The sequence below is a fragment of the Schistocerca serialis genome, chromosome 7, assembly GCF_023864345.2.
Source record: "Schistocerca serialis cubense isolate TAMUIC-IGC-003099 chromosome 7, iqSchSeri2.2, whole genome shotgun sequence".
In the NCBI taxonomy this organism is placed as follows: Eukaryota; Metazoa; Arthropoda; class Insecta; order Orthoptera; family Acrididae; genus Schistocerca; species Schistocerca serialis.
This window is the reverse complement of record NC_064644.1, coordinates 543,401,357-543,427,441: the sequence shown is the minus strand read 5'-3', so window position 1 is coordinate 543,427,441 and position 26,085 is coordinate 543,401,357. Positions and strand designations below refer to the sequence as shown.

Below are 26,085 nucleotides of genomic sequence, written 5' to 3'. Positions count from 1 at the left end.
TCCCATCCTCCCTCCCCTCTTCACCCAATTAATTACGACTTGATTACCTGTCTGTTCACTACTGTCCATCATACCATATTGCAGTCCTATTCGTACTTCATACGACGAAAATCTCATTAGTTAATGATTATTTACCTACAATGTGCAATTTTTGTCCTAATTAATATGCACAATGATGTTGAATTGTGGTCTCGAAAGGTATCTCGCAGTTGTTCAGTACGAGAATCCATTACAGAATGATAAAGATATTTTCATACCTTCAAAATGGTTCAAATGGTTCTGAGCCCTATGAGATTTAACATCTGAGGTCATCAGTCCCCTAGAACTTAGAACTACTTAAACCTAACTAACCTAAGGACATCACACACATCCATGCCCGAGACAGGATTCGAACCTGCGACCGTAGCGATAGCGCGGTTCCAGACTGAAGCGCCTAGAACCACTCGGCCACACCGGCCGGCTACCTTCAAAAGATGAGAACCATATTTCGTTGAACTGTACGTACAAGCAGGTCGTAGACTGACTTTACCGTTGTTGGTGATGACAGTGGTTCATGTTTTACTGGGAAGAAGGAGAAGAGACTTTCTCTTTACTTCGAGGATGAGGTATGTAGAACGTATCAGTGGGTATTTTCGAGAGACAATGTTTGATAGACGGAGGGGGCTCAATGATAAGGAACAGGATTCTGAAAATGGTTCCTGGAAAGGGGAGAAAGTAAGTGAGGAGGAGGAAAAGCAGATACTAAACAAAGGTTTATTGTAAGAATTCTTAGAAAAAACACAAACATGAGAGAGATGACGTCCAAAACTCTCGTTTAACAAACACGTCTGTGCGGGTCTCTTATCAGGTAGGATTGTTAGAGAACTAAGAAAGATTTTTTTAAAGCCTTGTCTCTTGTGTCACCGGTCCAGTTAGTAAGAGTGAAAGCGCCACGGAGATGCTCATCCAGCTCAAATGGCTGATACACTTTGAGCATGAGTCTGTGGTTTGCTGTTAAAATTCCAAGAGCAAACATTCTTAGACGAGTCAGTCAACATTCTACTTCTTGTTTCATATACCTCGCGAGGTATTTAAAATAGAGAGATCCGAGTTCATAGTGTGGTTTAGCAACTGTCGTTTCCCTGTACGCTGATCGCGACTGAAGAAGGAAGGAAAGTAACAGTGGTTCACAAACTACCCTCACACACTCACGACTAGGTGGCTTACGTAGTAGGTGCAGAGAGCAGCCGTGACATGGAGAAAGAGTTTTCTGTTAGATCTAAAATGAAGATCTCTAAATGGATTCTGTAATCAGGAAGGTAGAATGATTAGAAATTCGTTCGTGTAAGTTGTGGAGATTGAGCAAGTGTAAGATTAGAGGACAGGAAGAGGAAGAGGGGAGAAGGCGAAGGTGCTTCGGATAAGAGGATGTGGAGGATTTGGAGTGATAGAACCTTGGTGGGCGGGAATCTCGCGCCACACTGGCGTACAGCAGAATATGTCGGATCGAGGCACTGCAGCCGTAGCTTATGATGGTTCGTAGTTTGTTTTTCCTGGGATTTCTGTTGGATTAGTAGTGGATGGGTATTCTGCGTCAGTTTGACATTAGGTTAGTCGACGTATTTTTAATTTATTTAGTTTTTTTTTATTTTACTTAGTTGGATACAATGGTTGTGATAGGGTAATTACGGGAATCCCCACGCACAAATTAATATAGTATGTATCAATCTAGAGGAGAAAATAGAGGCACGAATCACTCTTCTACCCCTAAGTTTGTGAAGGATGTAAATGGCTTTTACAGGTTCACCTTCTAGAAAGCACTTAAGAGCGCCACTGCAGTTCATAATCTCATAATAACTACCTCTTTACATGGATTTTTTCTTTGTATCGCATTCCTTCATCACGCTACCCTTTCGGTCCTATCTATCCGGGTTTCGTAGTATGTTTAAAATTATCGTTAAAAATCACTCTCATATCTTGTAGAGAAATATTCCGATAAACAAAAATCTCTTCGTCATCCATTCTGAAGAATTAAGTAAATTATCTAAGAGTGAAAATGTAAACTAAAAAAGATAGATGGAGATCTCGCGGCCAGTTACGTATAATAATGTGCCCTTCAAAATGGAACGTGAGCACAACCTTCCAGAAATCCCTAAGAAACTTTTACCCTTCTATTTCCACCAGTACATCTTTTGGAGTAGGCAGTGACACTTCAGTACCAGAAATGTCAAGACTAATCTCCTACAGATTTAATGGCTTGTAATTCGTCATTTACAATCGACCTGTTAAATTGGATGACTCACTAACATGCCTCAGACAAATCCTAGACTTCAGTTAAAGTGTTAACTGCACCTATTCAACGTGCTATAGGAGGCTCACTGAAGGCTACTAGGATCTGTCCTCTACTTTGTGATTGTTGTTGCTGTCTCCAAATCCTCAAAGTCCAAGCTCTCTGCCTCGTTTTCTGCACCAGTCTACACTGGCCCATATGAAATTTTTATCGCTTTCTAAATTTCCCGTGTCTGCTTTTCACACTTAACGGCTGTGGATGCGTCAGTGTCTCACACATCTCACTGTTTCTCACATCATTTCTCGTTACATCTAACGTCTGTGACACAGTAATATAATTTCTGAGGTACATTCAGCGGAAAATGTGGTCACTGTCTACAAAATGTGTTGGGACTGGAGTTAGTAGCAAAGAAGTAATGCATTTAAACGCCATGCACAATGTGGAAGTGTTTGTGACGTCATATCTCTTGAACTATGAGAGGCGGTAAGTGTTGCTCGGCAGATACTGTTGCCTGGCAGTAAAGGATATGAATAACAAATGTCTGAAAACGGAACAGTGGTTTAAGAGGAGATATGGAACATAAATCATACAAACATCTAGAAATCCATTTTTATAATATGTATCGCTACGATACTTCTTAGTTTACCAGTTATACTAGTTTTTCTTTACGCTTTCCAAACTAGCTTTACATATCAGCATATGTTGACCACTGTCAACTCTTTGGCTGCATTAAAAATTGAACTGAGAGTCATATTGTAACGTTCTTTAAATATTTATCTTTGTGATTACGTTGAATGAATGCCTGAACTGTGGACTGGATACATAACTCGAGTTATCGTGTAGCGTCTTCTCACTGTAAGTGTTGTACTTACTCTGTGTTGCCGACAGCGAAAAGTTTATACTAAGTGACTGGCACTGCAACTCCCAATACCAAGAAAGAAACACAGTCACCGCAAAACACATTCAGCCCCTTAGGCACTGAATACTCTTGTCCTGTTCTGAGCTGATAACATTGGTCCCTGTGCACATACTTACCTCTAAGGCGGAAACTCTGGAACGCGATATATTCTGGTATCTCATAAAAAAATATAAATATGCTAGCTGCAGACTCAGCGGTGTGCAATGCTGGCCGTAATACCTTGAATCCCCCCGTTGGAGGTTCGAGTCCTCCCTCGGGCATGGGTGTGTGTGATGTCCTTAAATAGCTCTGAGCACTATGGGACTTAACATCTGAGGTCATCAGTCCCCTAGAACTTAGAACTACTTAAACCTAACTAACCTAAGGACATCACACACATCCATGCCCGAGGCAGGATTCGAACCTGCAACAGTAGCGGTTGCGCGGTTCCGGAGCGAAGCGCCTAGAACCGCTTGGCCACCGCGGCCGGCTCTGATGTACTTAGACTAAGTTAGTTTAAGTTAGATTAAGTAGTGTGTTGGCTTAGGGACCAATGACTTCAGCAGTTTGGTTCCACAGGACTTACAAAAAGTTTCCAAATTTCCAATACTTTGCCGGCCGGAGTGGCCCAGCTGTTCTAGGCGCTACAGTCTGCAACCGCGAGACGGTCGGGCATGGATGTGTACTTTGAAATGCACATGAAATTCTTTTGGCTGATGAATAAAAACGTCTGAGAAAAATTCAATGTATTTGAAAAACGTATGACTGATTGAGGTGAATTACTAACGCTGATATTTTTAATGAATTATTTTCCAAGCTAAGTTTGACATTTCAAAAACTTCTTACAATTGAAATTACATTACTCAGCAGATTACATCATATTTACCAATTGATCCACAATCAATGAGATTTATAAAGCAATTATTATCTAACCTCAATAAAAAAGCATAAATAAAAATCATCAAGTTACATATACCTGTGTTAACAAATCTTAGAAACGTTAAGAAAGGGAAATATCTAACAAGCCTTTTCAGCAAATCAGTTTAGATACATTCTATGGTTACTCAACAATTACAAATTATCAGCCAACTGATCTATACCAACACGCTGGCAAAACGTAAGTCATAAATATTCAACATCTTTATCTTGCTTGAGTGAAGACTTCTGCTTCCACGTTTCTATTTCCAATAATACATGTACTCATAATACATAAATTTTAATCTAACTCTTGTTGGCTTCACAGAGCACACCACAAAAATTGCCTAGTCCATCCTCTTTCTCTCACAGACCGCTATCCACTACTACGCGCCAAGCCCTCTCTTACTCCAGTAGTACAATTTCAGACCAGAAGCAGTACATTTGGCTCTGCAGTCGTGCACAGTCAGCGATCCGCTTTATAGAGCCTATAAGAGACATATATCGCTTACAACATAATAGTTTCGTTTTAGTTTACATTACTGTTAATATCAAATTCAGGTACCACATGCAAGTGTACCCCAGTAGACGCCCTTAAATATGTTATTCACATTTTTGGCATTCTTCTATCAATCAATTGGTATCATTATTGTTGCGACCGAGACCTCTGGCCATTCTCCTGTTTCAGATCATTAAGAGAAATTAAAAATAAGAAAACTGGAAGGTGTGAGATCGAGCCAGCGGATGGTGTGGCCGCAGTAATGTGTCTTGCGCGTGTATGTGTGTGAGTAGCGGGGGAGGGTGAGGGATGCGGGCTGCTGTGGTCGGAACAGACAGCGCAGTGCTGGCTGGCTGCGTCCCCAGGGCGGTGTGGCCGACAAGCCGCTAATCAAGGGCGCCCCGGGGACTCCGCCTAGGGCCGCTTCGTCCGCACCAGCTGACTTAGGCCTCCGCACGCTCCAGGATCCACTGTCTGACACACCCGCTCTCTGCCGTTTTGTCCACGAAATCTAATGTTGTCTCCTACGTCGTTCTCTTGCAAGCGGTTAACTAACCGTGGTTTAGTGTTAACACAATCCGTTTCAGAGCATGAAACTCAGCATGATTTTTACGCTTTCGCTGGAGATATATCTGAAATTTAGCGTTTATCATGGACTGACTATAGGGCAGAGCCGGGCAAAGTCGCCAGGCTAAGGTATTCCAACTATTTTATGTTGGGCAGCAATGGACGGAAATGGATATAAATATATAAATCAGTCATTACTATCTACAACTATTGAAGTATAATATACGAGGTTTGATCAAAAATAGGATGAATAATTTTCGTATAAACAACGTAATAAGCTTACATGGAATTTTCAAAGTACTGTCCTTGGCTAGCAATTTACTTATCCCAGCGCTGAATTCTTGACTGGAAGCTTTTCTGGAACGTTTCTTCTGGAAGGGCTTTCAGTGGCTCTGAGGTGGGCCTCTCAATGTCTGGAATCGTGTCAAAAAGTTTTTCCTTTAAACACGGTTTTAACTTTGGGGAAACGCGAGAAGCCACATGGTGCTAAATATTGTGGAAAGAATAGAATCTTTTTTACGGCCAAAAATTCGCGAATAAAAAGCGAGGCATGCAGTGGCACGTTGTCGAGAAGAGGAAGGAATCCATTGGCCTGGTCTCTTTCATCGTATATCTCTTCGTGAGAGTTGCAGTACGTCATTGTTAAATTCGGCGTTTGCAGCTATTCCCCTTGGAACCAACTTTGATGACACAATACCCTCAATACGCATAAAAAAACTTGACTTTGATATTCGATTTGGACTGACGTGCCTCTTTTAGGACGAGAAGATTCACTGGTTTTCCATTGGCAAGTCTGAATTTTCGTCGTAGGGGTCATACCAATAGACACGAGCCTGATCTCTAGCTACAATTTTGGATATGAAGTTCGGATCTGAATGAAGACTATCCTTCAACTTCAATTGACACATGATTTTCCATCTGTTCATCACTCAAGTTTTGCCGCTTTTTGTACATTTTCTTCAGATTTTGAGGTTAATTGACGTCCCGATTGTTGCTCGTCTTCTACCATCTCATTTCCGTTTTTAAATCCCTCATACCACTTGTAAACAGCCTTCAGAGTTACAGATTTATCGCCATAAACTAATTTCAACATTTCATAAATTTCTTTGGAACTTTTTTGCAACTTAGAACAGGACATAATGCTCTCACTTGTTCGACATCCATGATGCGCGACAGAAAAGATAAACACAACCCAACTCCAACGTTTCTAGCCGCCGATTGACATGTCAGAACTTGATGCTACCTCTCTCAACGAATCAAGCTATCGGCTAAATTACATCAAATGGTCGGGGCGCCAACAGTTGCTGCTAAAGGAATTTATTTACCTTAGGATCAAATTAAGAACTTTAAGTACATGAGCAGGCAAAGAAAGGCACTTTGCGTTGAACCGAAAAAGAAGGGAAAAAAAATGTTTTAACGAAGAACCAAAAATATTTTACAGAAAAACATGATTCGGCTTACACTTTTGACAAATAAACGTCAAACTGTCTTCCTCAACTGCAATACAGAGTTCGTGAGATCAGAGGGAGTATAGTTGGTATACAAATAATTGCTGTTTTGGTCTCGAATTTCAAAATTTATCTTCGCGAGATATGCACACTGCTGTCGAAAAGAGCTATTCCAGAGTTGGATTTCCTACTTTTCGTAATCTTCTTTTTACTGCCTTCCTTCTCTTCGGCTCCTTTCCATTTTTCCTTCTTTTAGATTTCCTTATTCGCCGCTTCCAAGTAACTGTCATAAGGGCTTGCTCTAAGTATCGCTGCGGAGGCTTGTTTTCCGTCGCTGCTTTTACATTTTGCCCCGACACAAAATAGCCAGAAGCCACCGCCGGAAAGCCCCTCCGCCCTCGTTGATGTCTTAACACAAAATCTTCATACCTTCTAATAGCATGACTGAACATTCAGGAACTAGAGTAAGATTATGGGGTCAACAAAATTTCATCAAAAAAAGATAAGTGGCATTCCCTCTCAATAATAAATACACAAAGGGACACTTACCCTATAGCAGTATTATTAAAATCCACAAAAATATTATAGCTCGGAGAAGCGGTACAGTAGACTGACTGGTTAAGGCACATCCCGCGCGATGCCGCTCCTCATAGCTTCCGGGGATCCAGTAGCACTTTGCTCGCCATGGCCAATTTGCTAAACTCTCACCTACCTAACCAGATGTCACAGCTGTACTAGCCTTCTGGAGGAATACGGTTCAGTTATATCATCCACGCAACTCTGAAGACTGCAGTGTGAGAATTATCGAACAATCAGCTTAACAGCTCGTACATCCGAGCTGCCGAGAAGAATAATATACATTAATACAGAAAAGAAAATTGAGTATGTGTTGGATGACGATCAGTTTGGCTTCAGGAAAGGTAAACGCACCAGAGATCCAATCTAATTTTGCGGTTGATAATGGAAGCAAGACTGAAGAAAAATCAAGACACGTTCATAGAATTTGCCGACCTGGAAAAAGCTTTCGACAATGTAAAATAGTGCAAGATGTTCGAAATTCTGAGAAAATTATGGCTAAACTATAAGGATGGACGGGTAATATACACTACTGGCCATTAAAATTGCTACACCAAGAAGAAATGCAGATTATAAACGGGTATTCATTGGACAAATATATTATAGTAGAAATGACATGTGATTACATTTTCACGCAATTTGGGTACATAGATCCTGAGAAATCCGTACCCAGAACAACCACGTCTGGCCGTGATAATGGCCTTGATACGCCTGGGCATTGAGTCAAACAGAGCTTGGATGGTGTGTACATGTACAGCTGCCCATGCAGCTTCAACACGATACCACAGTTCATCAAGAGTAGTGACTGGCGTATTGTGACAAGCCAGTTGCTCGGCCACCATTGACCAGACGTTTTCAATTGGTGAGAGATCTGGAGAATGTGCTGGCCAGGGCAGCAGTCGAACATTTCCAGTATCCAGAAAGGCCCGTACAGGACCTGCAACATCCGGTCGTGCATTATCTTGCTAAAATATAGGGTTTCGCAGGGATCGAACGAAGGGTAGAGCCACGGATCGTAACACATCTGAAACGTAATGTCCACTGTTCAAAGTGCCGTCAATGCGAACAAGAGGTGACCAAGACGTGTAACCAATGGCACCCCATACCATCACGCCGGATGATACGCCAGTATGGCGGTGACGAATACACGCTTCCAATGTGCGTTCACTGCGATGTCCCCAAACACGGCTGCCACCGTGATGATGCTGTAAACAGAACCTGGATTCATCCGAAAAAATGAAAGTTTTCTATTCGTGCACCCGGTTTCGTCGTTGAGTACACCGTCGCAGGCGCTCCTGTCTGTGATGCAGCGTCAAGGATAACCCGCAGCCACGGTCTCCGAGCTGATAGTACATGCTGCTGCATACGTCGTCGAACTGTTCGTGCAGATGGCTGTCGTATTGCAAACGTCCCCATCTGTTGATTCAGGGATCGAGACGTGGCTGCACGATCCTTTACAGCCATGTGGATATGATGCCTGCCATCTCGACTGCTAGTGATACGAGGCCGTTGGATCCAGCACGGCGTTCCGTATTACCCCCCTGAACCCACCGATTCCATATTCTGCTAACAGTCATCGGATCTCGACCAACGCGAGCAGAAATGTCGCGATACGATAAACCGCAATCGCGATAGGCTACAATCCGATCTTTATCAAAGTCGGAAACGTGATGGTACTCATTTCTCCTCTTTACACGAGGCATCACAACAACGTTTTACCAAGCAACGCCGGTCAACTGCTGTTTGTGTTTGAGAAATCGGTTGGAAACTTTCCTCATGTCAGCACATTGTGTGAATGCTCTGAAAAGGTAATCACTTGCATATCACAGCATCTTCTTCCTGTCGGTTAAATTTCGCGTCTGTAGCTCGTCATCATCGTGGTATAGGAATTTTAATGTCCGGTAGTGTTCAATAGTACAAGAGTCAAGACGGAATAACAAGAGTGGACGACCAAGAACGAAGCGCTCGGATTAAAAAGGGTGTCGGACAGGGTTGGGTTGCTGTGGGGGAGGAGACCAGACAGCGAGGTCATCGGTCTCATCGGATTAGGGAAGGACGGGGAAGGAAGTTGGCCGTGTCTTTCAAAGGAACCATCCCAGCATTTGCCTGGAGTGATTTAGGGAAATCACGGTAAACCTAAATCAGGGTGGCCGGACGCGGGATTTTACTGTCGTCCTCCCGAATGCGAATCCAGTGGTAAGCAAGGAATTTAATCTTTCCCCCTACTGTGCAGTCGGTACATCGAAGAAGGAATAATGGAAATAAAAGAGAGATTCATGAGCGGAATTAAAATTCAAGGTGAAAAGGTATGATACGATTCGCTGATGACTTAGCTATCCTGAGTGGAAGTAAAGAAGAATTACATGATATGCTGAATGGAATGAACAGTGTAATGAGTACACAATATGGATCGAGAGTAAATCGAAGAAAGGTGAAAGTAATGAGCAGCAGCAGAAATGAGAACAGCAAGAAACTTAACATCAGGATTGATGGTTAGGAATTCGGTGAAATTAAGGAATTCTCCTACCCAGGCAGCAAAATGACAAATGACGGAGGGAGCAAACAGGACATCAAAAGCAGACTAGCACTGGCAGAAAGGGCATTCCTGCCAAGAGAAGTCTAATAGTATGAGACATAGATCTTAATTTAAAGAAGAAATTTCTGAGAATGGTTGTCTGGAGCACAACTTTTTATGGTAGTGAAACATGGACTGTGGGAAAACCAGAACAGAGAAGAATCGAAGAATTTGACATGTGGTGCCACAGGTGAATGTTGAAAATTAGGTGGACTGATAAGGTAAGGAATGAAGAGGTTCTGGGCAGAATCGGAGAGGAAAGGCATATGTGCAAAACACTGACAAGGAAATACGATATCTGTTAAGACATCAGGGAATGGCTTCCATGATACTAGAGAGAGCTGTAGAGGGCAAAAAGTGTAGAGGACGACCGGGACTGGAATACATCTAGCAAATAAATGAAGACGTAATTCGGATGCTACTCTGAGAAGTTTGGCGCGTGAGATGAACTGGGGACGGGCCGCATCAAACCAGTCAGAAGACTGATGCTGATGGCCCAAAAAAGAAGGCGGCTCAAATTTCGGTCTTGCCACTTTGATTTGGGTTTCCGCGGACTCACTCAGTCATTTGGCCTGAATGCTGGTTTCATTTCTCAAAAGGACAGCAAAGCGCTGTTCAACATAGTCTTCCGTATCTGAAGAGTAAACCGTTGTCGAATAAACGTTAACCTCGAAACCTCGGACCTAACAGCGTTCGTCGTATGCAGCAGTAATTTCATGCAGTCTTCATAATTAATTTGTGCAGCTGTTAGATTTCAATTCATTAGAATCCTTTAAAATAACAAATAATTAATGTGAAAAGCACTCCGCAAGTACAACTGGAAGTGAGCTATACGTGCATTAAGTTCTAACGAAATGTTTTCATTAATTACCAATGTGGACTGCAAGAAATGTTTTATGGTATAGTACCAATTTGCATCCGAAATGTCGTCAGTCCCACGCAACAGGAGGCGAACTTTATGCGTGGGAGTTGGCACAAGAACGCATGGTTAAAGTTCACCATAATACGCAGCAAAAAAAGCACGTGTTAATCAATTTGTGATATTGTAGGTATTGCACTTCTTAAACGTAAGCCGTCTACTAAGTTATTCAACATGGAAAGCACTAAGCAAGACATAACAATTACGGCACCACAAAACACCATTATTTCTCTGTACCAAGTTCTGTCATGCATTCCCAAGCACCAATATATTCCACCGCTCATTAACGCCCACTCAGATATTCCGATACTGTTATGCGGTGGTTTTAATTTGCTCGTGGGTACCAATTCCAATCCAGTGGGATTCATTAAGGAAATATACAATTTGGTTCGCGTATTTCACTGGCGTGCTTCAGCGGCTCTTGGTGGAACAAATCTCGACCCCAATTTAGAGAGCCTCATTAGCACGGTAACCGTTAGGTATATATTCATATGACTGCCCTACATTAATAAATCATGTGTTCGAAACATAATACAAACACAATTAAAGTTTTTTTGTTAAATTCGTTGCCACTAAAAGTTGGATATAATCCATCCGCATGTGTGTGTGTGTGTGTGTGTGTGTGTGTGTGTGTGTAAGTTCCACGTTTCGTCTTAAAGTACTGGACCGATTTGAACCAAACTTGGTACTCTGTCAGGCAAGAATAGCTGTGGCTATAAGAACCACCTATCTATCATATATATCAGTAAACAGAACGTCGTAAATCCTGAGAAGCATAAAAAACTGCAGCATATACGTAACGTTTAAGTTTATTACTTCTTTTCTGCTAGCTCTATTCGTAACATACTTCGCAGAAAATATCCAGATACGCCACTGAATGTAAAAAGTGGTTCAAATGGCTCTGAGCACTATGAGACTTAACTTCTGAGCTCATCAGTTCCCTAGAACTTAGAACTACTTAAACCTAACTAACCTAAGGACATCACACATACCCATGCCCGAGGCAGGATACGAACCTGCGACCGTAGCGGTCGCGCGGTTCCAGATTGTAGCACCTAGAACCGCTCGGCCACACTGGTCGGCCACTGAATGTACTACGTACACAAATATGTCACTCTACCAAATATAGTTCAAGAGACAGATGTCATTAAAATAGAGATGCGTGAAAAGGTGCCGCATTACGCATATAGTTTTAATACATTTATTCGTTTCTACTAAGACGCTCCTACAGTCGAGTCAACTTAAAGACATCCCTAACACTTGGTGGCACTTTCCATAGCTTTGAACTGCTAAGCGTAAACTGCGGTAGACAGGAACAATAGCCGTCTGCAGAGCTACATTACGTGATCACAAGTATCCGGACACCCCCAAAAACATACGTTTTCATATTAGGTGCATTGTGCTGCCACATACTGGCAGGTACTCCATATCAGCGACCTCAGTAGTCATTACACATCGTGAGAGAGCAGAATGGGGAGCTCTGCGGAACTCACAGACGTCGAACGTGGTCAAGTGATTGGGTGTCACTTGTGTCATACGTCTGTACGCGAGATTTCCACACTCCTAAACATACCTAGGTTCACTGCTTCCGATGTGATAGTGAAGTGGAAACGTGAAGGGACATGTACAGCACAAAAGCGTACAGGCCGACCTCGTCTGTTGACTGACAGAGAGCGCCGACAGTTGAAGAAGGTCGTAATGTGTAATAGGCAGACATCTATCCAGATTATCACACAGGAATTCCAAACTGCATCAGGATCCATTGCAAGTACTATGACAGTTAGGCGGCAGGGAAGAAAACTTGGATTTCGTGGTCGAACGGCTGCTCATAAACCACACATCACGCCGGTAAATGCCAAACGACGCCTCGCTTGGTGTAAGAAGCGTAAACATTGGACGACTGAACAGTGGAAAAACGTTGTGTGGAGTGACGAACCACGGTACACAACGTGGCGATCCGATGGCATGGTGTGGGTATGGCGAATGCCCGGTGAACGTCATCTGGCAGCGTGTGTAGTGCGAACAGTAAAATTCGGAGGCGGTGGTGTTATGGTGTGGTCGTGTTTTTCATGGTGGGGCCTTGCACCCTTTGTTGTTTTGCGTGGAACCCTCGCAGCACAGGCGTACACTGATATTTTAAGCTCATTCTTGCTTCCCACTGTTGAAGAGCAATACGAGGATGGTGATTGCGTCTTTCAACACGATCGAGCACCTGTTCATAATGCACGGCCTGCGGCGGAGTGGTTACACGACAATAACATCCCTGTAATGGACTGGCCTGCACAGAGTCCTGACCTGAATCCTACAGAATACCTTTGGGATGCTTTGGAACGCCGACTTCGTGGCAGGCCTGACCGACCGACATCGATACCTCTCCTCAGTGCAGCAATCCATGAAGAATGGTCTGTCATTCCCCAAGAAATCTTCCAGCACCCGATTGAACGTATGTTTGCGTGAGTGGAAGCTATCACCAAGGCTAAGGGTGGGCCAACACCATATTGACTTCCAGCATTACCGATGGAGGACGCCACGAACTTTTAAGCCGTTTCCAGCCAGGTGTCTAGATACTTTTGATCACGTAGTATATGAAGAGGCGTTGCCATAGGGACGTTTAAAAAATCACGTTATTGGTACACGAAGCAGCTGTACTTTTATATCTGAATATAATGAGTATATTTTTGTACGACTGTTTCATAATTCGCAAGGTGTTTTCACGAATACATGAGAATGAAATTTATACTACTAACACAGTTCGTTTTTGTTTTCGTTTCTAATAGCAAATTGGCAAAATAAATACCCGGGTAATGGAGGGTTTGTCAGCTGGTAACATCTACATATACGCGATTACTCTCATATTCACAATAAAGTGCCTGGCAGAGGGTTCAATGCACCATATTCAAGCTGTCTCTCTACCGTTCCACTCTTGAACGGCGCGCGGGAAAAACGAGAAGTAAAATTTTTTGTGCGAGCCCTGATTTCTCGTATTTCATCGTGATGATCATTTCTCTCTCTGTAGGGGGGTGCCAACAGAATGTTTTTGCAATCGGAGGAGAAAAGCCTGCCGTTGTGGCCGAGCGGTTCTAGGCGCTTCAGTCTGGAACTGCGCGACCGCTACGGTCGCAGGTTCGAATCCTGCCTCGGCCATGGATATGTGTGATATCCTTAGGTTGGTTAGGTTTAAGTAGATCTAAGTTCTAGGGGACTGATGACCTCAGAGCATTTTTTTAATTTTTTTTTATTTTTTTGCAGTCGTATTGACCAATTAGGATCACGTTAACAACTTCAGTTCCTCTTCTTCCTTTGATGTTGTTTCCTATTTTTCCAGTATTCCCTCATTTTCTCCCCATGAAATCACTTCCTTTCTTCTGTCCATGTTGTTCCCGATTTTTTATTTCTTCTGCTTTGAAAGCCTTCCAAATTTAGTATTTTGTTTTTAAAATGGTTTCTTTCTGCTATTTCTGATACTTTGATGTTGTTTCTTTCAAGATCTTTTCTTACTTCTGTAATCCACGCTATTGTTGATTTCTTCTTCCAGAAATATAGGAGTATTTGTTTTGTTAGTCTATTTCCATCCATTCGGTAGAGATGTCCAAAAAAGGTTAATCTTCCGTTGGCCATTACTTCAGATATTTTCTCTGTATTTTTGTAGATCTCCTCATTACTTCTTATTTTCCAACCATCTGCAGTTTTTATTGCACCCATTATTTTTCTAATAATCCTTCTTTCCAGTACCTCTAGTTTGTCCATTTTATAGTTCATCGTTAGGCATTCAGATCCATATAAACATTCTGGTCGTACCACTGTGGTGTAGTGTTTTAGTTTTGTTTTTCTAGATATACATTTCTTGTTGTAAATATTTTTGGTCAAACCATATGCTCTTTCCATATTTTACCTATTTATGTTTCTGTGTATTTTGGTGCATTTTTTATATTTGACATGAATTTTGTTTTTTCAGCTGAAATTTTCAGACCAGTTCTGTTTGCTAATTTTTCCGGAATGTTTATTTGAGTAACTGCTTCTGTCAGGTTTTCTGAGAGTATTGCGAAATCATCCGCAAAAGCCAAGCAGTTTACCTTAATTCCATTTGTTTTCCTTCCCATAGTTATTGGTTCAATTTTGTGATTTTTTAGCTCCAAATTCCAGATCCTTACAATTTTTTCTAGAACACAGTTAAACAGTAAAGGTGATAAACCATCACCTTGTCTAACAGCAGTTTTTATTTCAAAAGGCTGAGATACTTTTCCCATAAATTTGATTTTAGATACTGTACCTGTTAGTGTTTCACGAATTATGTTTGCTAGTTTTGATTGGCGTGAACTCCAAATGAAAATAACTCAAGCAGCAGAGAAAACTTTAGGGTTAGCCAAGAATAAAAAGAAGACATGGTGGAATGAGGAGTGTGAAGAAGTACAAATACGAAGAGCTCAAAAATGGAGAAAATGGAGATGTTCGAAAAAAGAGGAAGACCTTGAACAATTTAGACAACAAAGAAAAGAAACATCAAAAATAATCCGGAAAATCAAAAGGAACTTTGAAAATTGCCAGCTTATTGAAATAGAAGAAAATTTCACCAAAAATAATTCTAGAAATTTTTACCAAACCTTTAAACACATACTGAAAGGATATCAGGCACCAAGTATTTGTTTCAAAGATGAAAATGGCAAAATAGGATTAAATAATAAAGAAAATTGTGAAATTTTAGCAAATTTTTTTGAAAAGTTGTTAAACTGTCCAGTTCCAACAGATAAATTAGAATTTCCATTGACACCTCAAAATCTAGAGGAAGATTTCCCGCCAACAGAGCTAGAAATTCATGAAGTCATCAAAACATTCAAAAACAATAAAGCAAGTGGTGAAGACTCCATTACAGCAGAATTATTGAAGTGGACAGAACCAAAAATCATAAAGGATCTACAGCTGCTTTTTGAGAACATTTGGAAAAGTGAAAAGATTCCAGTTGAATGGAAAACAGCATTAATCCACCCGCTACATAATAAGAGAGACAAACAAAATGTCAGTAATTACAGAGGAGTGCCACTTCTACCAGTGGCATACAAAATATTATCAAAAATTCTCCTCGACAGAGTGCTAGATACTTTAGACAAACAACTAGGAGAATATCAGGGTGGTTTTCGAAAGGGAATATACTGCGCAGAACAGATTTTTAGGTTAAAGTCAATAATTCGCCATAGAATGTTAACCAGCAAACCAATACTAGTGTAATTTATAGATTTCTAAAAGCATTTGATTGTATATACAGAGAAAAACGATAGATAAGGTCATTAGAGCCTTTTTTTTTTGAGGAGAAAACTTGTGACTGAAGTTTTATGAGAAGATCCCGTTGCAAAGAAAAACGCCTTTGTTTGAATGATTGCCACTCCAATTCACGTATAATGTCTGTGACACCATCTCTCCTATTTTGCGATAGTAAAAAACGAGCTGCCCTTCTTTGAACTGTTTCGATGCCATCCGTCAGTCCAACTTGATTCGGAACCCACACCACACAGCAATACGTCAGGATAGGACGGAAAAGCGTGGTGTAAGCAGTCTCCTTAGTAGGTCTGTTGCACCTTCTAAGTGTTCTGCCAATGAATCGCAGCCTTTGGTTTGCTCTACCCACTACAATAACTACGTGATCGTTCCAGTTTATGTTATTTGTAATTGCAATCTCTAAGTATTAAGTTGAACTTACACCCTCAGATTTGTGTGACTGCGTAATCGAAATTTAGCGGATTTCTTTTGGTACTGATCTGAATAACTTCACACTTCTCTTTATTTAGGGTCAACTGCCACTTTTCGTACAAAACAGATATCTTATCTAAATTATTTTGCAATTCGTTTTGGTCATCTCATGACGTTACAAGACGGTAAATGACAGGATCATCTGCAAACAATCTAAGAGTAGTACTAAAATATTCTCATGTTCGTTAATATAGATCAGGAGGAGTAGAGGGCCTGTAACACTTCCTTAGGGAACGCCGGATATTACTTGTGTTTTACTCGATAACTTTCCGTCTATTACTACGGAGTGTGACCTTTCTCACAGCAAATCACGAATCCAGTCGCACAACTGAGCCGATATTCCATAGGCACGCAGTTTGGTTAGAAGACGCTTGTGAGGAACGGTGTCGAAAGCCTTCTGGAAATCTGAAAAATACGGAATCAATTTGAAATCCCCTGTCGATAGCACTTATTACTTCGTGAGAATAAAGAGCTAGTTGTGTTGCACAAGAGCGATATTTTCTGAATCAGTGCTGACTATGTGTCTATAATTCGTAGAGTTAATTCGTAATGTTCGAACACTGTATATGTTCCAAAACCCTACTGCAAATCGACGTTAGTGATATGGGCCTGTAATTCAGCGGATTACTTATATTTCCCTTTTTGGGTATTGGTGTGACTTGAGCAATTTTCCAGTCTTTGGGTACGGATATTTCTACGAGCAAGTGGTTGTGTACAATTGCTAAATATAGTGCTTGTATCAGCATACTCTGCATGGAACCTGACTGGTATACAATCTGGACCGGAGGCCTTGCCTTTATTAAGTGATTTAAGCTGCTTTGCTACACCGAGGATATCTACTTCTATGTTTCTCGGCAGTTGTTCTTGATTGGAATTCAGGAACATTTACTTCGTCTCCTTTGGTGAAGGAGTTTCGGAAAACCGTGTTTAATAACTCTGCTTTAGTGGCACTGTCACCAGTGACTTCACCGTTGTTATCACGCAGCGAAGGTATTGATTGCGTCTTGCCACTGATGTGCTTTATGTATGACCGGAATCTCTTTGGGTTTTCTGCTAGAGACGACAAAGGGCTTGGGATATTAGCTAAACGGAAGGCATAGCGATTATAAGCGAATATCAACAGAACTCATAGAAGGGTAACGAATTGGAGTCTGATTAAAACAGGTTATTGTGGAATAATTAGAACGGGACGAGTTTTGCTATTTGGGGATCAAACCAACTGACAATGGCTAGGAACAGGGAGGTATAAAATGCAGAGTGACAATAGCAAGGAAAATGTTTCGAAAAAGAAACAACTCTAACATGTTAGTAAGCCTCTTCTGAATGTAGGGGTCCGGGGTGTAGTCTTGTACGGAAGTGAAACTTGGATGATGAACAACTCAAAAGAGAAAAGAACAGAAGTTCCTGAAATGTTGTGCTGTATAAGAATACTGAAGATTGGATGGGTAGAGCGGTTATCTAATCAAGAGGGTCAGACTCGAAATGGGGAGGAAAGAAATTTACGGCTCAACTTGCAGGACAAATTCTGAACAATCAAAGAATCATGATCTTGGTAACGATGGGCGGAGTGGAGGTAGATACTGTAGGGGCAGCCCAGAGCTTGACAACAGTTGGCAGTTTCAAGTGGACGCAGGTTGCAATAGTTATGCAGAGATGAAGAGGCTTGCCCAGGATACAGTAGCATGGAGAGTTGCATCAGGCCAGTCTTCAGGACTGAAGACCACAGTAAAAACATCAAATAAATGTAGTATATTGTGAAACGATTTAGACTTACTTCATCGCATACTGTCCTCACGGCAGTATGGACGGAAGGGGCTGCCATGTCTAGAAAGGAATTTCAGCAAATTTTAGCAAAGCTAATACGCAAAGAGAACAAAGTACCGGATAGTTGGAAAAAGGAATTACAATACCATTGTTTAGGAAAGATACTGAGTAAAACCCTAGAACATAAATGTGAGGAAAAACAGTATGGCTTCAGAAGTAACAAGGGAACGACAGACCTCATTTTTTCCCTCCGTCAGTTAATGGAGAAGTATTGCAAAAGATGAGAGGAACTGCTAATAGTGTTTCTGAATTTGGAGCAAACGTTTGACAGTGTACCAAGCGGCAAAATATGCGAATGCTTGAGCAAATATTACGTTCATGAATCATTAATGAAAACAGATCACATTTTGTATGAAATTTGTTTAAGCAGTGTAGAAGTAGGAGGTAGAAAACCAAAATGCGTTAAGGCAAAGGGAGATATTCAGCAAGGCGGTTTACGTTCCCCGTTGCCATTCATTAGACTTATGGGCACAATAATGAGAGAAATCAATTGAGTAAAAAAAAAAAAAAATCAATTGAGTGAAACAAAAAAGATCTCCGTGCTTTTGCTTTTGCTGATGGTATCGCCATTTGGGGAGAGGCGGGAATGAAGGTTCAGAGGTCGTTATGGAGAGGTTTGTTTGCAAAGGGGTCTAAAAGTTGTTTATATTATTTGCACGCAATTGGTGTGTTTGCAGCCTCGGCGTGGACGGCCGTTCCTGTGTGTACCGCTTCCTGTGCGAAGCGGAGCAGCGGGTCGCCGGCACCGGCACCTTCCTGCAGGAGATCCTCAGGGTGATTTTCACGTGAGTACTCACTCCTTCATCAGACCACAACAGCTGACTGCTGAACAGTCACTGGCAGTCAACCAACAAGTACTAGCAAATCGCACTGACGATAACAATTATACTCCTTCCCGACACACGAAGAGACTATTATTGGGTTATAAAATGTTGTTTCAGTTGCAGTCACTTTCATTCCACAACATTTACTAGCATGACGGGTCTTACAGCATGCTGATATTATCAGATGATTTACAGTTAGATTTACTTTAATTCTGAAACGTTTCTATATCAGCCATTTCATAACGTTTCGGCAATATTTAACTTCATTTTCCATGTCTTTAGAATCTAGTACTTCAGGGGCATTTCATAAATCAGACTGGGAGGGAGAGTCAACAGCTGAATGTGTCATTATCAGTCACCAAGTTATACATTCCCTGAAATCATGTGTGTTCTGTATCTGGTTTACAAGCATATATACTGAAGAGTAAAAAAAAAAACTGGTACACCCACCTGATATCTTGTAGGGCCCCCGCGAGCACGCAGAAGTGCGCAACATGACATGGTATGGGCTCGACTAATGTCTGAAGCAGTTCTGGAGGTAATTGACAGCATGAATCCTGCGGTGTTATCCAAGGGGGTGGAGATCTCTTCTGGACAGCACGTCACAAGGCATCCCATATGCTTAATAATTTTCATGTCTGGGGAGTTCACTCGGTAGCAATTCTGGACGTGTGGGGTGTCAGATTTTACTACTAGAATGTTCCAAGTCCGTCGGAATGCGAAATGGACATGAATGGATGCAGGTGATCAGACAGGACAGTTACGTGCGTGTCACCTGTCACAGTAGTATCTAGACGTAGCAGGGATCCCATGTCACTCCGACTGCACACGCCCCATCGCATTAGGGAGCCTCCACCAGCTTGAACAGTACCCTGCTGACCTGCAGGGTACATGGATTCATGAGGCTGTCTCCATACCCGTACAGGACCATCCACTCAATACAATTTGAAACGAGACTCGTCCGATCAGGCAACATGTTTCCAATCATCAACAGTCCAATGTCAGTGTTGACTGGTCCCGGCGGGGCGTAAAGCATCGTCTCGTGCAGTCACCAACGGTACACGAGAGGTCCTTCGGCTCCGAAAGCCCATAGAGATGATCTTTCGTTGAATTGTTTGCACGCTAACACTCTTTTATGCCTCAGCATTGAAATCTGGAACACATTTGCCGAAGGGTTGCGCTTCTGTCACGTTCAGTGATTCTCTTCCGTCGCCGTTGGTCCAGTTCTTGCAGAATCTTTTTCCGGCCGCAGCGATGCCGGGGAGTTGATGTTTTACCGGATTCCTGATATTCATGGTAGACTCGTGAAATGGTCTCACGGGAAAATCCCAACTTCATCTCTACCTCGGAGGTGCTGTGTCCAATTGATCGTGCACCGACTATAACAAGAAGTTCATACTCACTACAATCTGGATAACTTTGACATTGTAGCAGCAGTAACCGATCTAACATCTGCGCCAGACACTTGTTGCCTTATACAGGCATTGCCGACCGCAGCGCCGTATTCTGCCGGTTTACCTATCTCTCTATTTGAATACGCATGCCTATACTAGTTTCTTTGGCGCTTCAGTGTAAGTCGATTTACGAAGTGTCTTTGTTTCCTTCCATTTCCCCCACGCTTGATCATAATGTTTTAATGGTGTACTCCTATACTTCTTTCCAGTTCTTACCCTTTTTGAATGATAGAGCGAGTGAATGCGTTTATGTATTGAGTTTTCATAGGGTCCCGTAAAGGATAAACTTCTCGTCTGCTAGTGTAGCAGTTTAGCCAACTCAACTTCAGTGTAAGCTTTGAGTGAGGGAAAGAGGTTTCGTTGCTTCTGGTCGAAGCACTAATGTGGTTGGCAGGGTATGGGAAGGGATTCCTCCGACTACTTTCTCTATGTGAGTGTACCCCGATTTGACTTGTGTGTTCTTCACTGGTTCCTGAGATTTTGAAAAAAGAGGTTATTGGTGGGTGCTGGATTGCAGCAGTAGGTATGGTATCTGAGTTTGTGTAGGTTTCAGCCTGAGTGAAGTCTTAACCTGTTCCTTTTGCTGCTGCAGACCTTTGCAATCATGCAGAATATCTGTCCGAAAGAACAGATACCATCTTCATATAGTTAAGGCTAACCGGCCATTGACCTCCTTCTTCTGTGCTGGATGCACACGCATTTCTCGAACTCTTACGGGACTCGGTAGGATTGTCTGCCGAGAGTAATGAGTGTAATAGGCAGGGGCACTACGAATGTAGTGTGTGGACATTAAGTTGGGAATGTGGGTCTCACGGGAAGCGTGCAAGGGATAAATCCCTGCACTATCTTCTGTGCTCTCGGTGGCTCAGCTGGATAGAGCGTCTGCCATGTAAGCAGGAGATTTCGTGTTCGAGTCCCTGTCGGGGCACACAATATATACATCAACTGTCCCCGTTGATGTATATCAACAACTGCCGACAGCTTATGGTCTTGATTTAAATTATCAGAACTTGGGAATGTGGGAGCCTAGAGTGGGAGCTATGCTTAAAGTCACTTATAATTCATGTTTTACAGTGTAAATGTCCGTGTGTTTGTGTTTATTACAGTATTAATTATTCTGTTTCGTTAGTTCCACACATATTCTTTAATATCTATCCGTTAGCACGTGTGTCTTTGTCTGTTCAAGGCCAAGTGTTTGTCGTCGGTTGGAGAGCCTTCAGTTCTTGGAATCTGATTTATCTTTCAGTTATTTCACTGTAATTTACTTGTGTAGGCAATTACTTCCACGGATTAACCGACTGTTCGAAAAACGAACTAGCCTTGAGCTCGTCGGTTTCTAGCTCCTCTTCTCTACTGGTAAGGCTCAAATTACATTACCTGCACATGTGCAGTAACCTGCGTTTCCGACTGATCTGAACTCAGGATCGTAATTCTCATCGTGTTCCACGGTCTGAGTTCTGCAAGTTGTACCAGGCGGTTGAGCAAACCTTCTTGTCGACTAGATGTATGTATTTGTGATGCATGTTGCAGTTTTTCTAGTCCGTCTTCTGTTTTCTGTGCGGTGTTAGTATGAATGCGAGGTGCTTGTGCGATTCCATACCATTACGTTATCCTTGTTTTAAGAGAACCCAATGACTTACAAGCTCATGAGACAACACATCTGATTATTTGCTGCGTTCACATGATTACTTCAGGCAGGACCATCAACCATTACGTTTTTGTATAAATGTGTAGTGCTTTCCTAAATGTGTTGCACTGGTTAGTGAAGGTTGAACTGAATTTCACTGTTACTGCTGGTAATTCTTCTCACACATCCCAGTTTTTACTCATATTCTGTATGATACATCCTACAGAGTTTTCCGTTGGGGTAATGTATGCAGGTCCATTTATTTATTTATTTATTGGCTTATTTAGTAAAGTTTTACGTTATATAGTAATCTACGTATTGGATGTTTTATTAACGATCGGTTTGACCCGTGATTAAATTCATTTCAGCCTGTCGTATAACCAAGGAACTATTCACTGATAAGTGGCTTATCCTCTGATTGTTGAAGAAAAGTTATTTACTGTTGATTAAGGAAAGTACAGTACGTGATACTGGACATAATTTGAATTGACCGAACGGTTGATCCAGCAATTGCGCCTCTGGTTCGTTTAATCTATTAATTTTAGCTAATATATTTGATATATCCGATTATTTTATTTTATGGGACCCTGAATCTAATTCACATAGGGCCAAATTTTAATGTACACTAATTTCACACTTAATATATCTCTTAGCTGAGTAGCGTGCGTAACGCAAGAGTAAATTACTTCGTAGCGTAAATATTGAATAAACAAGTAAATGAATGGTATTACATTGTATCTCCTGTAGTGAGTGTCTAACGATATGAGTTTGTACGTGCATTCAGTCGTATAAGTACATAGAGTCTAAATATGTGTTTCATGTAGAGTTGTTAGCAAAGAAGTAATAAATTGAAAGGGTATTATGATGCTGAAATTTTACTGCATAAAGAGCAAAAATATAGTGTTTTATAGATATTCTTTCTTTCCTTCCTTGTGGGGGAGGGGGGAAGGGGAGGGGGGAGAACGTCAGCGAGAAAAAGTATGGAAAAAGTTTGAAATGATGTATGTAGCTTGTTGGGAGTGGGTAAATACTCTCGTTCTCAACTAGTGTATGAATGTAGTTTGGATAATTTGCGCCCCATGTGGTAGGCTGTCTCAAACAGAATTGCAATTTCTCACTGTAATACTAATCTTATTGTCTTAAAGCTTTTAACGTAAGATTATAACAGAGTTTAGGTTTTTAGATTCGGTTGATAACTATATGAAATACTGTAAATCAAATTATCGCTGTTGTACCTGGGTGCAACTAGTCGTTTCAATGTTTAAGTTGTTTAGCGATGTAGATAAGTACCTACTGAACAATGTACGTCTACGATAAGCGCTCTGTAAGCTTCGTGACGCACTGGTGACCTTCCAGGCTGCCGGAGGCTCGCGGGCGGGACTTGGACAACGCCGACATGCGCCACTACGACGAGGCGCACCGACGCCGGCGCCGCGACGCCACCGCCGCCGCTCGGGACTGCGACCTCCTCTACCCGGAGTGCGACATCGACTCCATCTTCGACTACCAGCTGCCCCTCGACTAATGCGACCAGTGCCCGTTCTCTCAACCATTTCATTAGCTGCCACATCCTCTCTGGAATAATCAGTCAGCTCGTGAAGCTATAATAGTGGGGCGGCACCCACTGATCACTCATTTGCTGTCTACGCCTCTTCGTCTATATACAATAGCTATGCCCTTCCCGTCCAATTTCACACGTGCGCTATAGACGCCTCCTCATCTGCGTACGATAACTCTGCCCCTTCCCTCTAATTACAGGGTGGGCAAAATGATCATTTCATGCACATTGAGATAGGCGACCCAACCTCCCCTGGGTGGGGCTGATGTAAGTTCCTTTGCCTGTCTCAAAGAGCACTTTCTGGACCAGTTTCATTTTTCCCACCACGTCTGTCCATGCTTTGGCTGCGCGCAGATGCACTTCTTATGCTCGGAGTTCCCCGTAGGAGCTGTCTTTGCCGCAGAAGTATTCATATGCTGTGTCTTCATAACATTGGTGGATGGGATGGCTAAGGCACGCCAATACAGACGAGCTCAATCCGGTTGAAGCATGTTTCAGTCCTTTGGATTGAGAGCCATTAAAGTGCAGGTCTTGATCACTAAGCTGTCTCAAACCACAAACCACTCCCCAGTGTCCCTCATGGACACCGTATTTTACTCGGTCGGTAGCGATCTCTCCAAGAAAAGGTGCGCGATCGGTGCAGCTGTATATCAGTTGGCTATGCACTGTCAGCGGATTACACACTCTCACTTCTCTGTCGCAGTGATGAATAACAGACACTCTAACACATCTCAGAAGTCTTACTGCTGACCAGTTGGGACGATGGAATTTGCTGACTGAGAAATGGCGTAATTTTTTAGGTCAAAACATTGTCGTCATAAACTGAAAAACTATTGTTCATATCGGATATATATACATACAGGATGTAACGTGTACAAGTGCAGATATTTCTATTGGTGAGTGACGACAGTGTACTGAATGCAATATTTTCGTCATTTCCATACTACTAATTGTGGCCATTAGGTGTAGTAACCATTTAGGTTGGTTAGTACCTCCAGGTATGTATGACAAGAGCAAGTTATTAATGTTAATTTTCCCCTGGGTAGCAGGCCAGGTGATGACGTGTGGACGTGTGGGCGCAGAACTGTTAATCTATACCGACTGCTGTAGTCCACTTAGCAGCGTCGTATGACCATGCAGAAAAAGTACAACCAACACGTTCATGTGTGAGCATGTTAAAGTACCAGCAAAATGTATCAGCACTAAATGTATCTGTACTTATACCCATTGCACCAAGTATGTTCCACTAATGTCAATTATCAATGAAGATGAGAATAACTGAGAAGAACTCCCATATACCGTTTTCCATTAGCATTCAGTACACAAACATCTGAGACCCTTCCCACCTGTAGCACAGTATGTCTCAATGGCTTCTAGCTATAACACAAAACCGCACACAGTGTTAAAGTCGGTAGAAAAAAAATAATTGCTTAGTAAATATTTATTCTGATTTTCAGCACCGAGCCCCGCATGCAGACGTACTACGCCAATCCCTCTCGGCACGTTTTCCTCAGTTTTTACAACTCAGGTAGTTAGTTTCCATTTCTGGCAGCAGTAATGATTCGTCCCATTAGTTCAATATGCAAACATCACGCAGGATTTTGCAATAAATCACCACATTAACAATTCGCGATGGAGTCGTATCAGTGCGGTTCAAGAAAGGGGTACTATCAGGTAGCTGAATCAAACTCTCCCTATCTTTCAGCCAAAGTACCGTATGTTTTACTTTCACGTTGTGTACTTCAGTGTGTATGCTTCGTAAACGCGAGCTTCACGTAAACTGACTTCTGCGACACTAACGCTCGATGAGAACACCTCCTCCCTTTATTATTGTGGCACTTTAACCAAATCTATTTTTAAAACATCTCCTCCCTCTATTATTGTGGCACTTTAACCAAATCTATTTTTAACAGAGAACCGTTTGCGGTGATGTGACATCAAAACCGCCTCTGACCTGCACCTGTGCCTTTTATCACGCTATTTGGTTATTATTTCAGCATTTTACTGCGTTGGCCGCGACCGTGATACACGTATGTTCGGCCTCAAAGTGATTTTGCTCACTTACCCTGCGATAATAAACAAAAAGCGTGAGAAATATCGCAGAGTGTTGTAAAACGTCAGTTAGGGCAGGAGCAGAGCAGGGAGACAGTATTCGCGAAAAAAAATTTCCAGACAGACTCAAAAACACAGAGCGTAGTGAAATGTTTCATGAACTGTGAAGATAATTGTAGATTTGAACCTCTGGATAGAAATAACGCCAGTTACCAAACCCATAAATAAGAAACTTTTATTTACAAGCGAAATTTACAGCTGTTTTTAACAAATAATGTGGCAAAATAAAGTGAATAACAGCAAATGCGGTGTTTCATTTATCTTCTACTGTCGAGCTA

General features: G+C 42.0%; 1 protein-coding gene across 1 annotated transcript in view; it reads left to right on the top strand.

Moving 5' to 3' along the window:
- Positions 1-23,662, top strand: part of LOC126413230 (uncharacterized) — a 51,149-nt gene extending 27,487 nt beyond the window's left edge. Inside the window, exons 3-4 of the mRNA XM_050083128.1 lie at positions 18,910-19,017; positions 23,494-23,662. Of these exons, the coding sequence (XP_049939085.1) occupies positions 18,910-19,017; positions 23,494-23,662 (277 nt within the window). The remainder of the gene's footprint in view (positions 1-18,909; positions 19,018-23,493) is intronic.
- Positions 23,663-26,085: the final 2,423 nt, after the last annotated feature.